Source organism: Protomyctophum parallelum, assembly GCF_964188405.1.
Source record: "Protomyctophum parallelum genome assembly, chromosome: 14".
NCBI classification, from domain to species: Eukaryota; Metazoa; Chordata; class Actinopteri; order Myctophiformes; family Myctophidae; genus Protomyctophum; species Protomyctophum parallelum.
In genome coordinates, this window is record NC_139709.1 from 23,175,749 (window position 1) to 23,190,759 (window position 15,011).

Here is a 15,011-nt window from a genome sequence, read left to right on the forward strand (position 1 = left end):
AAAGCAGTGGAGAAAACGAAGAGGTAGAATAACAAGTGTGTGTGTGTGTGTGTGTGTGTGTGTTTGTGTGTGTGTGTGTGTGTGTGTGTGTGTGTGTGTGTGTGTGTGTGTGTGGTAGGTTGCGCAACAGTGACACTTGGTGGTCAACAAACACTATTTCCGTACTCGGACAGACAGACAGACAGACAGACAGACAGACAGACAGACAGACAGACACAGCCGCGACACGGACACACATAGCTGTCTATAGGAGTGGCTAGCACCACTCAAAAAGATAGAAGCTAAAGAATAATGAAGACAGTGATTAGTAAAAGGTCACAATTTCTTTAACTTTTTTACTGCAATAAAAATGTTGACTTCAATGCTGGCAATGAAATGTATTGACTTCAATGCCGGGAATGAAATGTATTGACTTTCCTCAATATCAACTTGAAATCTGAATATAAACCTGCCTTTCTTCATAGTGTTTTCATTCGTTCTTAGAGGACGAAGAACATTTCCAAAAATAACTTAAGATTATTATAACAAGTCAGAAGTCAGTGTCTAGGAGGATCCTTTGATGAGTTATTTTTAAAAGGATGAATCATAAGCCTGTATGTACACTATATGCAAGCTTCCTGGCAATTATCCATTAATGTCATTTTTCTTTTCGTTTTCTCGCATGAGTCACTATTTTATAGTCTCTTTGTGAAAATTGTCCTGTCAGTGAGCTTGTTGCTGGGACATTGTTTCTAAAAATATACTCAGGACTTGAAAGCTTATGGCACATTGAGCACTTCATGAACCTGATGAAATATTGAACGTCAGGAGACGATCCAGTCTGTAAAAATAGAGGCACTGTTGAACACTCGTCGTTTGGATGAAATAAGAGGGATTGGGCTTTGGAGATGACAACATGGCTGCTTACAGCATTTTGCTGCCTTAATGGTACTGTAAGATTCTTCCCATACAGCAAAATCCTAGTGAATAATTTAACCACTTTCAACCTGGAAATTTAAAAAGACAAAAACATTAAAAAAAAAAACGGATCTATAAGCTCACAGCTTTCAGATCGGCTATTTTAGCAAGAAAGACGTGTGCCATGTAACTCCATAGAACATCACCTAAATGAGAATAATACATTGTGTCAGCTGTCTATTTATATTTCTACCAATTTCTTCTCAGTTAAGCCTATCATAGTGTTGAGGTAAGATTGCCCCTGTTGCTATGAAACGTATCGTTTAACATTCAGAGAACCTGGAGTATTAGCGGTTTTAATAAACTGATTGATGACACAGACTAACTTTTAATACTTGCAGGCGGTTCTCGCAGGGAGTTGAGTGGGAGAAGTGAGCGCATCTCTAATGAGATCAACCGCAACCAGTATATCCCTGTGCAATCTCATCTGTATTGCTTTATGAATTCACCCCCTGTAACACACCCCAACCCACCACCACGTTTTCCCACACTATTAAAAAAGTGATTGCAATAAAATACTGTGGGCATTCACTTAGGCAATATCATCCCATGTGAATAGATTTTCTTTTTCTTTTTTTTTTAAGATTTTCTTTTTGCGGCTTACGCCTTTTATTGATTTTTGAAGGGACAGACAGTAGGCTGACAGGAAACGGGAGAGAGATGGGGGGATGACATGCAGTAAAGGCCGTGTCGGGTCCGGGAGTCGAACCCGCTGCACACTGCGACTGGATTACCAGTCCGGTGCCCAGACCGTTACGCTACGGCCTGGGCCTAGATTTTTATTTTTAATGGAATAGGAATATTCCTCGATAAATAAATCTGAGAATTTCCTCATATTTTACACCATGGCTCTGCAGGAGGTTAGCCATTTGTTTCACACTAGTAGTGGTTCAGGCCGCTACACAGCCTTCACACCTAGAGTTTGGGCCGCTACGTGGCTCTCACACCTATGTCGCACAGCCGATCCGACTGATATGTTTGAGTCATAGTGTCGAGGGAAGCTTGTACGCGTCAGTGTCCCTTTGTGCCCATAAACTGTATGGTATCTTTCACCCTTGCCACAATCTTTTCATTCTGAGCTTTTGTTTTGAAGGAGCAAAATTCAGTGTGAACCGTGAATAAAGCTTGTTTTGATTAAAATTGAATCTGGGAATAGAATCAGAGAAAGCATTTGAAATTATTTAAATAAATGTGGACGGGCAGCCATCTTGTTTCCAGTTCATTGCCTGTTTACGCGATTGCCTAGCAACCGAGATGCTTTAATATGTTGCATACGCGATAGAGGACACAGATAGCCTGGATCCAGCCCAAAGACCCCGCCCACTCTCTGAGTGGACTGCATCTCTTGGTCTGGTGTTGCACTGTGAACCTATAATTTCTTCAGTACAAAAATATATTATCCAATGAGAATCGGTGGTGGGGGTGGGTCTAACGAACAACCAATCAGCGCCGAGGCCCGTTTTCAGCGTCATCACACAGCGCAACACACATGAGGAAGGAGGGAAAAACAACAACAATGGCTATTAGTTGAGGGAAATTCTAATCCCCTCCCCCTTGAAATCGCTCGGACAGGAGACAATGTCAGACTGAAGCTTCAAGAAAGCTACAGTCTGATAATCAGGCTAGGACACAGACGCATATCGTGATCTAACTGAATCAATACCAGTAAGACGCACTGAGGGTGAAAAGCAACCTCGCCCGCGTGCACACATTCGCCTGGGTGATGGCAGATTGCTGGGCGAGCACTGGCGCTTTGGCATGGGGGGTTAGGTTAGATCAACATACTGTATGGAATTAATTCTGTACTGGCCATATATGGAGTGTGTCTTGAGTGTACAGGGTTTGATGAAGTCAGATCAACATATAGAATGTCAGAACAGGAAGGACGGGTGGGGAGGGATCAACATATGGGATGTCAGAACAGGTCAGCTCCATGGTGACTCCAGGTGTGATGTCACGATGCGTGACCATATATGGAGGCGTGATGTCACGAGGCATGACCACATATGGAGGGGCGTGCTGTCACGAGGCGTGACCATATATGGAGGTGTGACGTGACACACGGAATTGCAGGAATTGCATAGTAAATGCGAACTACGGTCACAATAAAACATTAATTGACGAGTACTGTATACTCGACAATGGCAGACAACGGTTGGATTTAAATTGACAATTGTCAATGGCATTCGCCCCTTGGAAAAAGCCACACAAATTTAGTTTACATTTAAACGGTTCCTTTTATGAATATCTAACAACACTGTACCATTCCAAGCGGTCGGCATCGCAGTTGCAGAAGTGTCTTGGGTCAACACAGTTCTCCTGCGGGCCACAGGCACACTGGTGGCTGCCTGGGGGAGCTCCGCCCCAGTGGGTCTGGACCTGACCTTGACCCGGACCTCCAAGCCACCAGCTGAACGGAGATCCCTCTGAAACACACAGAGATCACACACAGGGGCAGACACATGAACACAGGCCTAGATAGTAGACACGTAAATAAAGTTTATGCTGTAGGTGAACACATACACACAATAATTGACCATAGCATACAGTAGTGATTATCAACCTTTTTAATTTCAAGGACCCCGAATTTGACATACATTAGGCTACATACCCCCATTTGATATGATTTGTCTTTTTGAGGGGCGCTAGCCCTTCCTATGCCCAGCTTTCCGGGTTTGTGTGAACACAAACATTGGCTTGTGATTGGCTGATCACCCCATAGCGATGATTTGATTAGCTGAGCAAAGTACATATTGAAGATAAAAGTGAGTGCAGAAAAGTGAAGACGCCAAAAGTGATTGGCCGGAATGACATTTGTGATGATTTGATTGGCTGAGCACAGAATGTGATGTATGATGTATGACTTCACACGGGTGTGATTTTTTTCTTTATGTCTGGGATCCTAATCTATACAGAAAAAGTATTAGCATTCGTTTAACTACCATATAGATGGACACATTTATATTTTATTCATCTGTGCCAAAAAATAAAGAATTGTACCCTCTCTGACTTACATTAGCGCTGGATTAAGACAACAGCACAGGTATAATAAATAAAAAATCATTATCATTCTCAATGATCTCATGCATATCATCAACATCATTATCCATTGTCTCAATTATAGGAAATGTAATGAGTAGATTTACATTTGTTTCATTTCAAAGACATTAAGCAAAATTGATGCTGTGGGAACCAACACACAGCCTGGCACGAGGAAGTCTCACACTAACATATGTGGATTTATTCAAGAATTACGTATCTCGTCTGAGGACGACCTAGAGAGCGCTCTTCCGCAGCCTGTGAACGATCCCAGGATCAAGAAGCCTACAGCAGAAATCATCTTTTTTCATCTGGTTTAGCATAATGCTAAAAGATTTATAAAAAATAAAACAATTATCTGCTTTCTGGTATAAACAAAGGCACAGTTTTTTTCCCCATGATTCTACAAGACTCTGCTTCGTCTTTCAAAACGATGGATGGATCATTTGTAATAATCTAGAAATGTAGTGAAAACCCTCGGAATCACTGGCAAGGGCAGCTATAGACGATGTTTTAACTCTGGAGGTTAATGAGTTAAGAAACAGTGGCATACAGTACGGTTTAACAGCATACTACTACTACGTTGACAGACTACTGCTGAAACTGCAGCTGAAACTGAAAATGCCATTGGCTTAAATTCCAACCTCCTGCAAAGACAGCGACGACACAGAGAGCATTGATCCTGTTACTGTACATCAGAGGACTGCTTCACGTCAGTGAGCAAGAGTAAGAGAATGAAGTGCAGTGAAGGATGAGAGCCCAAAACACAATGAAATTGTTTCTGCTGGCTCAGCACTTTCCTAAAGAGCAGAGGAGAGACACCTCTCTCATGTGATTTCCCTCATATGCTCCTTTTTCTCTCTGTCATTTTCGTCTATCTATCTACTGTATCATCCATCCATCCATCCATCCAGGCAGACAGACAGACAGACAGACAGGAGAGTGCTGAAGCACGATGATTGGGCGCTGGGAAGTAGAGCGCACCAGTGTGTCTTTACCATAGAAATACATTGCCGACAGGCGCTGCAAACTCAGAAAACACGTTGTGTGAACATGGCCCCTAATAGTCTCAGGAATATCTTAGTATTCTCTATTCAGAACACTGACTCTGTTTCCTTCAGTTTCCTTTTCCCCGCTGAAGCTATATCTTAGGGAAAGAAGTTTAGCTCCCAGCCAGAGTATCACTGCATCTATTTGCTTTTCTCTTTTCAAAAAGTTACCTTTATCTCTTTGAGTTCACCTATTTTTAATTAGCAAAACCCTTATAGAGTACTTACATGTACAATAATTTGACATACTTGACTCGAAGCCCAATTTCTTATAGGTTATTGCTGTTGTTTATTTCTGTAAAAACTAGATCAGACCTGTTCACAAGTTATCCTCAAGCTGATGCACGCAGACTTCTTCCTTTTTAGTTAATCTCTTTTGATCGAGCACCGTTGAATATTCTTGGATGAGCGTGCACCTCCTGACCACTAGTGTTGCAGTAATACACGCTTCTCTGCGCTTCCATTAGTGCAGTCACGCACGTGACGCACCCAAAACACTACAAAGACTTGCCTGGCTGTAAATGTAACATATGAGCAGTTATAAACTAAAATAAAGTTAAGACTACAATACAATAGTACAATAAAACCATGTTTATGTGTGAGGTGTGTCTTATTAAATGCAGTATGTGTATATACTGTGCCATATGCTTCCTGTTTGTGTTGTTTGTGTTGCAATTAGCTGTAGGTGTTCACGCTCATGGAGATAAACAGTACATACTGTACAGTACATACACAAAGTCAGTTGTAGAAGCACCACTTAAAAAACGTTATGCTTATGGTCACTTTTTACTTCTCATAGAGTAGGGCCATAAAATCTATGGTCCTGATTACAAATAATAACGGCAAATCAATGACCTGAATTTAATGTGGCAAAACTCTGTGAAGCATTCAATCATCATTCTTTCTTTCTTTGCGAATAGATGGAAGATGGAGACACAGTCCGGACAGCCAGTCCACATTTATTCCCAGTTGGGGCTAATAGAGACGTAGGGCATTAATGTGATTTCCCAGTCATTAGGTCAATAAATGACAAAAGAACGCAGGAGGAAACCATAGAAAAGCAGAAAACACTTTATCTGAAAAGAGACAAACTAACCTGGTTCAATACTTGCAGGAGACACTAAACAGACACTAAATGATCTCTTTGTCAGACAAATGGGATGAAAAACCTCTGAAACTAAATTGGTTTGCAGCACAGTTTATTGTGGCTGGTAAACATAATTATCATGTTTGCGCTCTGTTGGAATGCCTTGTGAATTTATCACTTTGTATTGTCACAGCTTTAGCAGTTTATCGAGCTGTTTTACTAGTTTTTAGTACATGGTTGTTACCTGTGGTAGAGCTTTGAGGGTTTGTTCTTTTAGTCTATGTGGGAGACCTTTGAACATAATTGCGACCAACGTCCATCTCCCGTCAGTCAGTCAGTCAGTCAGTCAGTCACTTATAGACCGACCATAGATGGTCTCGTGACATCACGTGACATAATCAGGGATGGAGATTCCTGATGTCATTGTAAATGCGACCTGCTGTCGCAATTAAGCCCATATATGGAGATCCCTGATGTCATCAATATTGGCCAGCAACTCTACATCTGACCTAAATTCATTCCATGTTGATCAGACCCCCCATGACAAAGCGCCAGCGCTCGCCTGCCGGCCCGTCAACGATGCATGCATGCTTGCACGTGCACGCTTCTCGCCCTTAGGTGTCTTACTGATTTATGTACTGTATATGTTTAGCAAAAGAAGTCTTTCACCAGACTGGCCTGTCTGCACTAATAGGACTGACAGAACGAAAGCATCAATGTCGGAACATGAGGTGACTTCTTTACATCGAAAGTGGGAGAATTTGAAGTGTTTGTGTCTCTATGCGGCTAGCTCGTCATAGAGTTCAGGTTACTTTTGTACGTCATCATCTTCACCCATAATTTCCTGATGTTTAAAGCGTTGACGTCACGAGATAATACATGCAAAGGAAGATAGGGCTGCAGTAGTTTCACAGACAACTGATTTGTCAGGATCTGTGCAGACCACTGTCTATATAATAAAAATGAAACTTCTCAAAACAAGTGAAAACACAACTATTCTTCACACACACAAGTGTGAATGCTGGGACGTCTGTGGCCTGCATCGAAACTTGAAAATAGAACCCAGCTCTGTAAGACGTGTCAACAGTTTTGATGCCTCCTGTGTTGACTATACGGTCGTTGGGTGTGTTTCTTGTGTCTTGTGTAAAGCTTTCTGTCATCCCTGTAAGCTTTTCTCCAAAGCTACAGGGATTGGTTTGAGGAGCAAAGAGGAAACTTTGAGCTGATATGCTGGTGGGAAAGTCGGCGCTGAGATTTGTGATATGGAGAGGAGATCAGCGCACTCCAGGTTGGAGACGTTTGGTTGTTTAAATTCCCAGACAGGCTGAGTAGCTCTGTGCAGGGAAACCAAACGAGTGTGCTCATGAGAACGTCCCTCATCAACTATTGTCTTGGCGAGTGTTTTCAAAGCACTTAAAACACAAACTGCTGCTTTGGAGCTGCTCAGCTAACAGCAATATCTGATTAAAATAGTATTGCATTGTACTCAAGTGTGAGTGTATATAACAGTATTCATATGCTGAACAATCAGGCTGTGTGTGTGTGTGCGTTAGAGTTCTCATCGGGCCCGAAAATTAAGGCCCGGCCCTAACTGGGCCCTAACTGATCAGGCCCTAGGCCCGGCCCGGCCCGATTAATTAGCATAGATTTTAGGCCCGACCCGGCCCTAAAATGTCGGGTCGGGTCGGGCCTGGCCGGGTTTGTGCAGAATTTGAGAACTCTACACAGAGTAAAAGTGAAACGCCAGTCAGCACCATCTTCATAATAGATAAACAAACAGACAGAACAGAACTATTATTTTTATTATTCTAAACAAATTCAATATATATATATATTTTTTTCATGGAGCCCCAGGCCCGGCCCGGCCCTACTGATTAGCATACATTTTAGGCCCGGCCCGGCCCTAAAATGTCGGGTCGGGCCTGGTTGGGTTCGGGCAGAGTTTGAGAACTCTAGTGTGCGTGTGTGTGTGTGTGCGTGCGTGCGTATGTGCGTGCATCGAAATTTGCACCGCTCAAAAAGAGTATTGTGTAGACAGCAAATGTCCCCAAAGATAATTTAAGATCAGTACAACTTCTCTGGTGGTGCGTAGAACAAAAAAAGTTTTTAGCTACATTGTGTTATATTTTGGCATTCTCATCAAATCCAGCGCAGCGATAGTTCATTGAGACACGGAAGGCAGAAGGTTTAATACAGTATATAATGGCCCCTTCATTCTGCAATTCATTCTGTTTCTTTAAATCAGTGGTCTCTCTCCATGTCAACTCCCCTCACTCTCATTCGCTGCCAGCTAAATCACTCACGCCCACATTCAATCAGGTGTTCTTCTTAAGCAGTCACTACCCTGTCCTTAGTCTATATGCTATAGCTGACTCTATGGTTGTTCAGTCTTCATGCTAGCTGACTCTGTGTCTCTGTTGTTCACTCTTCATGCTAGCTGACTCTGTGTCTCTGTTGTTCACTCTTCATGCTAGCTGACTCTGTGTCTCTGTTGTTCACTCTTCATGCTAGCTGACTCTGTGTCTCTGTTGTTCACTCTTCATGCTAGCTGACTCTGTGTCTCTGTTGTTCACTCTTCATGCTAGCTGACTCTGTGTCTCTGTTGTTCACTCTTCATGCTAGCTGACTCTGTGTCTCTGTTGTTCACTCTTCATGCTAGCTGACTCTGTGTCTCTGTTGTTCAGATGTCAGCGTTCAAATGTCCTCCACCTCCCCGGCCTCATCCCTGTGGCATTAGTCCCGTAATGGGTGATTCTGTGATTATACATGTGATTTACGGATTGTACTATATGTGGTATATAGTTCTGTCATGCGTATCCGTGATTATAATGTGTTTTATGGATTGTATTATGATCATGTGATTTGTTATGCTCTGCTCTGGGATTTTTGAGAGCTTTGTCTTGGTGCACCGATAATCTGAGATATCAGAGCTGTGTCTCAGTGCACAGATAATGTGAGATATCAAATGTGATATGATATCAGATGATATGATATCACATGAGCAGAATGTAAAATGCAATAGCTTTGCAATAAATGGTTAATGGTCATTCTGAGCTGAAGTGTTTCAATGAACAATAATTATGTTTAAACAGCTAAATCTGCCCCATCTCCAATATTCAGCAGCACTCCTTATAAACAAATAAAGGATACTTATTCGGTAGAGGATGTCTGAAGAAAAGTTACAGCTGTGTCACCTAAGGTTAAATAAACTATCGAGTCCCTAAGTGTGGAAACTTTTTTCTTTCCATGAATTTTCAGTTGGCACCTGAGCCTGGTTGGATGGGCGCACGTTGTCTTTTGTTTTGCTCAGCACAGCTACCCTGCAGGCTGAGGAAAGGTTAGAGAGAACCAACAGGCTTTACCTGGTGTATTGAGGAGACGAGACTTTCTGCAGTGGTATGACAGTTCCTGCTGGCAGTGCTCAGATTGGCTGATGACGGCAGTTAGCTGCTCCTCTTCAGATGAATAGTGGAAATACGCAGAGTGCTCATTGGCCCCCGGGGAGGGGCGGAGTCTGGTCAGCTCTGTGTTGTTGTGCTGAACCACCGTCCATGTCTGCTCCTCTGAAGAGAGAGAGAGAGAGAGAGAGAGAGAGAGAGAGAGAGAGAGAGAGAGAGAGAGAGAGAGAGAGAGAGAGAGAGAGAGAGAGAGACAGACAGACAGACAGACAGACAGACAGACAGACAGACAGACAGACAGACAGACAGACAGACAGACAGACAGACAGACAGACAGACAGACAGACAGACAGACAGACAGACAGACAGACAGACAGACAGACAGACAGACAGAGGGTGGGAGAGAGGGAGAGAGAGGAGGGGATAAAGGAGAAATAGAGGACCATTATTATTCAAGATTATGCTAATGTGAATATTTAGTAAAGAATTATGATAATGTTAAATGATGTGAACTAAGGTGATAATGGGAGGATGAGGAAAGGAAGGATGGATGAGTTTGGAGGGAGAGATTAATCTAATAAAGTACTTTACCTCAGGGTCCCTCCACACTGTAAAATCATAGTTCCATCTGTACACTCAATTTCAAATGTACACTCAGCATGTTTCGCATGCACAGACACAGAATACAGAAACAGGAGTTTGTGTGTGTGTGTGTGTGTGTCTGTGTGTCCGCGCGCGCGCGCGTGCGTGTGTGTGTGTGTGTGTGTGCACGTGTGTGTGCGTGAGTGTGTGTGTGTGTGTGCACGTGTGTGTGTGTGTGTGTGTGTGTGTGTGTGTGTGTGTGACTGTGTGTGTGTGTGTGCTCATGTAGGTGCGCACACGCCAGCATCTTACCTGTCATGTTGCAGTAGATGAGCTGCGGCTTGATGTCTCCACTGCCGTCGACGTCGATGTAATAATATCCCGATGCGTTGCCTTGGTGTTTGTACGCTTCACAGGACCGCTCATGTATCGCTGGAGGGTTGAAATGAGGACGAAAAGCAGCTGCCATTAAAGTGCCATCAATCAGAGCAGTACTACAGTCATGGGACCATCGGCTGTGATGTTGTTCGCACACTGCCTCAGTCTAGTCTATTCAGTTAGGCCTTATAGCTTCCATTCTTTGTAAGATTTGATTGATAAGATTTTGTATTATTATAATTTTTTATCTCTTTGGAATCCCAGTCTAAGAACATTTGTGTTGATGTACTGTACACGATTCGGTCTGATTATGGTGTATCATTTGGTCCAGAATTCCTTCACTGTCTATTTACTCTACATAGAGTCGATCATCTGTGTTGTGTAGCCTCCGAAACCAGACCAATCTGCCAGTGCAAAAAAAGAAAATAGGCCTCGGCAGATTAGTCTGGCCCCACTCGGTTGTGATTGGATTTTTCGCTGCCCTCTAAGTTGTGTGGCACCAATCAGGAACCAGTACACAAATACGGGCGGGTTTTATCACAAGAGGCATATTTTGGAATGGAAATGCAGGTATCACACAGAGATTCCAGACTAATATCTCTGGTCTGGGCCTGGCCAGGCTATGTGTTGTGGTATTGTGTGTCAGCAGCACAGATAGAGAGGTCCTGCTATGAATGCAGATCATACACTACTTGGCTTCAGTTGTTGAGATTCAGAGAAACTACAACGACAAACTACTGTACTGTAATGAACTGTTACAAATGAAATGGATGGATGAATGGATGGATTGATGGACGAACAGACAGACAGACAGAATCACACACAGTAGCATACTGGGTGTTATGCGCGCACGCACACGCACACGCACACGCACACACACACACACACACACACACACACACACACACACACACACACACACACACACACACAGTGTGTCCATCAAAACTTCACCACACACATGTATTACTAATAGATTAGCAGGAGTTGACTCTGAGCTGCTGAGCACATGACCACACTTCATCACGTGGTTAAAGTGGAATTGTTTCCCTTTAGTCATGGCTGCAATTACCCCCCAAACCCTGCAGCATTACTCATCTAATGGTTTTATAATGCTGAGCCCTGATTGGTCAGCCTAAGAGTTCAAATCCAGTTAAGTGGAAAGAACAATCTGCCTATTTCTCTTATGCTCTACTTCTCTCTCTCTCTCTCTCCGTCTCACAGTTCACTGCATGAATCTGCACAAATACATGGTGATGAGGGTATGATGTTGGCCTGTCTGCCGTGTGTTTTTCTCTCTCTCTCTCTCTGCTTGTCCCTCCTGTACACATATGTAATATTGAGCTGTGTGTGTGCGTGCGTGCATTCATGTGCGTACGTGTGTGGCTTACAGCTGTGGCAGGTGGCGCCAGTGTAGCCACTGTTGGAACAGTTGCAGTGGAAAGTTCTCCACGACTGACTGCATCTTCCTCCATGTTCACATCGACTGGGAGTGCACCTGACAGAGAGAGAGAGGGGGTGTATTTATGTCTGCAGACTTAACAACATTGCAGAAATTGGTATGATTTAATGTTTTTCTTTGCATTCTATTTACTTGACCGTTTACCCTTTTGTTGACCAGGGTTCATCCCGTGTGAAGCCCAGAGTTTCTGACCAGGAATTATGAATTGGACTGCTGGTGTGGATTTCTTCTAACCCTCTAACACCCGCATTAATTTCTACTTTCAAAAAATAGATTTCAACCTCACTACTACTTTGTACTACTAGGACTAAGACTAAAAAATATGTTAAAAAAAGAAAAGAAAAAAAATATATGATGAAAAATTTATAATAATTATATAATAATATAATAAATTAATAATTTACATTTGGGGGATATCTTTCACAATAATGAATAAAACATGTTCTAGACATTCTAATGATCACAAAAAAAACATATATTACAATTATTGTACCTACTTTTATTAGGGTAAAGGTCAAAAGTCTTAAAAGATGTTCAAAATCGCACAGAGTCCAGACATTTTTAATTTGTGTGAATTTCAGCCTCTGTGGGGGGTATTTATATGCAAATATCATGACCAATGGCATTGAAATGGCATTGCAATGAACATCACTGATGACGTTTAGGTGAAAAAAGAACAGAAAAAATAATAATAATTTAGTAATTAATTAAAATAAAATTGTTGCTAAAAAAGCAACGCTGGGTCTTAGAGGGCTAATAAGTATACTTCCCAGTCCCAACTTGGGGTGAACTTACCATAATTGTTTGGCACACAGCCACAATTCATGCTCTGCATTTAATGTGCTCACTTTTCTTTTGGTCTGGAGGGAAACTAAAGTACCTGCGGTAAACAACTAGCCTCACATAGCCAGCCTTCAATCTGCCTTGGCGATGCATATTGCCCCAGGCAGATTGAGTCTGGTGTCGCTCCATGGAGAGTATTCACATGCATGATTTTCCCATCAGGACACGCACCCCTCATCAAGACTGAGTGGCAAAACATTGAGCAGCATGGAGTGTTAGAGTTTGGAAGCACTTGTTGGAAATCACTCTACCGTCCTGCGTACCACCTGTTTCTAAATGTCACAGAATGCAGGAGGCAGCAAAATGTTGTGTTATTGAAAACAAGCACTTCCAAACTCTGACACTTATAATACAATAAAAAAATCAAATGCAGGGCATTTCTTGACAGAAAGTAGCTCATAATGTTTCTATGGTGGATTTTTATGAAACAAAAACTTTGCAGATAGAAAGAGGATAATTCAAGCTTTTCGTACAGCTGCAATGTTGGTGAGTTTAACATTGTTTAATGCAATCAGACAGGACGTTTCTGTTTGGATGAATGGGCTGTCAAGCCAGAAAGTCGTTTTTTGACACTCAGTGGGCGTTCCCGCATAACTTATATAACTGTCACGCGCATACCCTCTATACACTGACACGAAAACGCGTATTCAGGGCGGAGTCACCACCCCCAGGGTAAATTGTGATTTGCTCTCGTTCACTGCAATGCAATTTGCGGCATTTCCAAAACAATATTGCGCAGAGTAGCGATTATCAAACGTATTTGCAATGCCATATTTTGAAAGATCTGTTGCCCGTGGACAAGGCACGTTACCTCCGCAAGTTAGATATTATCGGCATAGATGTTTGTCCGTATGTGATTAAGGATTGGAAAAAGTTGCATTGGCAGCCATAGAAAATTCTGCCCAGGGTAAAAAACCGGATGTGACGTTTTTGGGCGTTCCTGTCTTGTTTCGTGTCAGTGTATAGTGTGTGTATTTCGCAGGCCAGCAGTAGTGTAGGACCAACCAGGGCCCAGTACGCAAATATAGGGCGGGCTTTCCAGGCTATAACCAACCAGGGCCCAGTATGTGTGTGACGTAGCGGGCATGCGCTGCTCTGATTGGTTGTAGGTCTAACCAGTAGTCTGTTTGAATCTTTTTGTAACCGCCCCTTGGGAGAAACCTAAACACCAAGTGGAACCAGACTAATATCCACACAGTGATATTACCGTAGTATGGCTACGCGAGGCTAGTAAACAACCACATGACTGCCGCAACATGTCTGGTCTTCAACCAGGGCTTAATTAATGCCAGAACTCGCCGGAGGTCGGCCCTCTGGACCTGCCTCTGCCTCTCCGGTGACTCTAGAAGGTGTTCCATACAAATGCACATACAATGTTTTTTTTAGTGTTGTCTTGTCTGTCTGAATGTAGGTCTGATTTTTTTAATAATTGCGACCGTAGGTGACTGACAGGCAAAACCTGTCACTCAGTCCGTCACGTCTCGTGACACGCTCCATATATGGCCAATACAGAATTAATTCCATATGTTGATCTGACCTCATCAAACCCTGTACACTCAAGACACTGCCCATATTTGGCCAGACCTCATCAAACCCTGTACACCCAAGACACTGCCCCTGCTGCCACCTTTAGATCTCCATATATGGAGCTGACCTGTTCTGACATTCCATATGTTGATCTGACCCCCCATGCCAAAGCACCAGAGCTCGCCCAGCAGTCTGCCGTCACCCAGGCAGATGCGTGCCGTGCACGCGACCTCGCTTCTCGCAGTGTCTTACTGGTATATAACTTCTCACATTTTCCCTCAATTTCCATTCCCATGATAGGTAATAGGAAGAGAGTTAAATTGATCGCCCCAATAATCACTTGGCACTTCCAAATCATTCCGAAATGCATGGCCCCAAATAATGAATTGTAGTGTTTGTTGTTCAAATCAGTTGGATCAAATCAGAAGAAACATATTTGGAAATGGATGCAATCATAGGACAAACACCTGCACACAGTGCTTCTATGAATAACCAGTTAGTATGTACATGTATGTAAACTTGCGAAATATTGTCACGGTGTGAGTCAGGTTGAGTGTGACCCAAATGCAAGAGGAGCAAATCTAAGTCCAGGTACAGGCCAAGTCAAAAACGCTAGAGGCAATCAGAACATTAGGACAGTGGTTCCCAAAACTTTTCATGTCAGGGACCCCCGAATTGACAGTAATTAG

At 42.9% G+C, this 15,011-nt stretch overlaps 1 protein-coding gene across 1 annotated transcript in view; it reads right to left on the reverse strand.

The window, feature by feature from the left end:
- Positions 1-15,011, reverse strand: part of cntnap3 (contactin associated protein family member 3) — a gene marked incomplete at its 5' end in the record, with an annotated part of 150,119 nt that overhangs the window by 35,363 nt on the left and 99,745 nt on the right. Inside the window, 4 exons of the mRNA XM_083782957.1 lie at positions 3,221-3,383; positions 9,495-9,695; positions 10,425-10,544; positions 11,882-11,988. Coding sequence (XP_083639083.1) covers positions 3,221-3,383; positions 9,495-9,695; positions 10,425-10,544; positions 11,882-11,988 — 591 coding nt within the window. The remainder of the gene's footprint in view (positions 1-3,220; positions 3,384-9,494; positions 9,696-10,424; positions 10,545-11,881; positions 11,989-15,011) is intronic.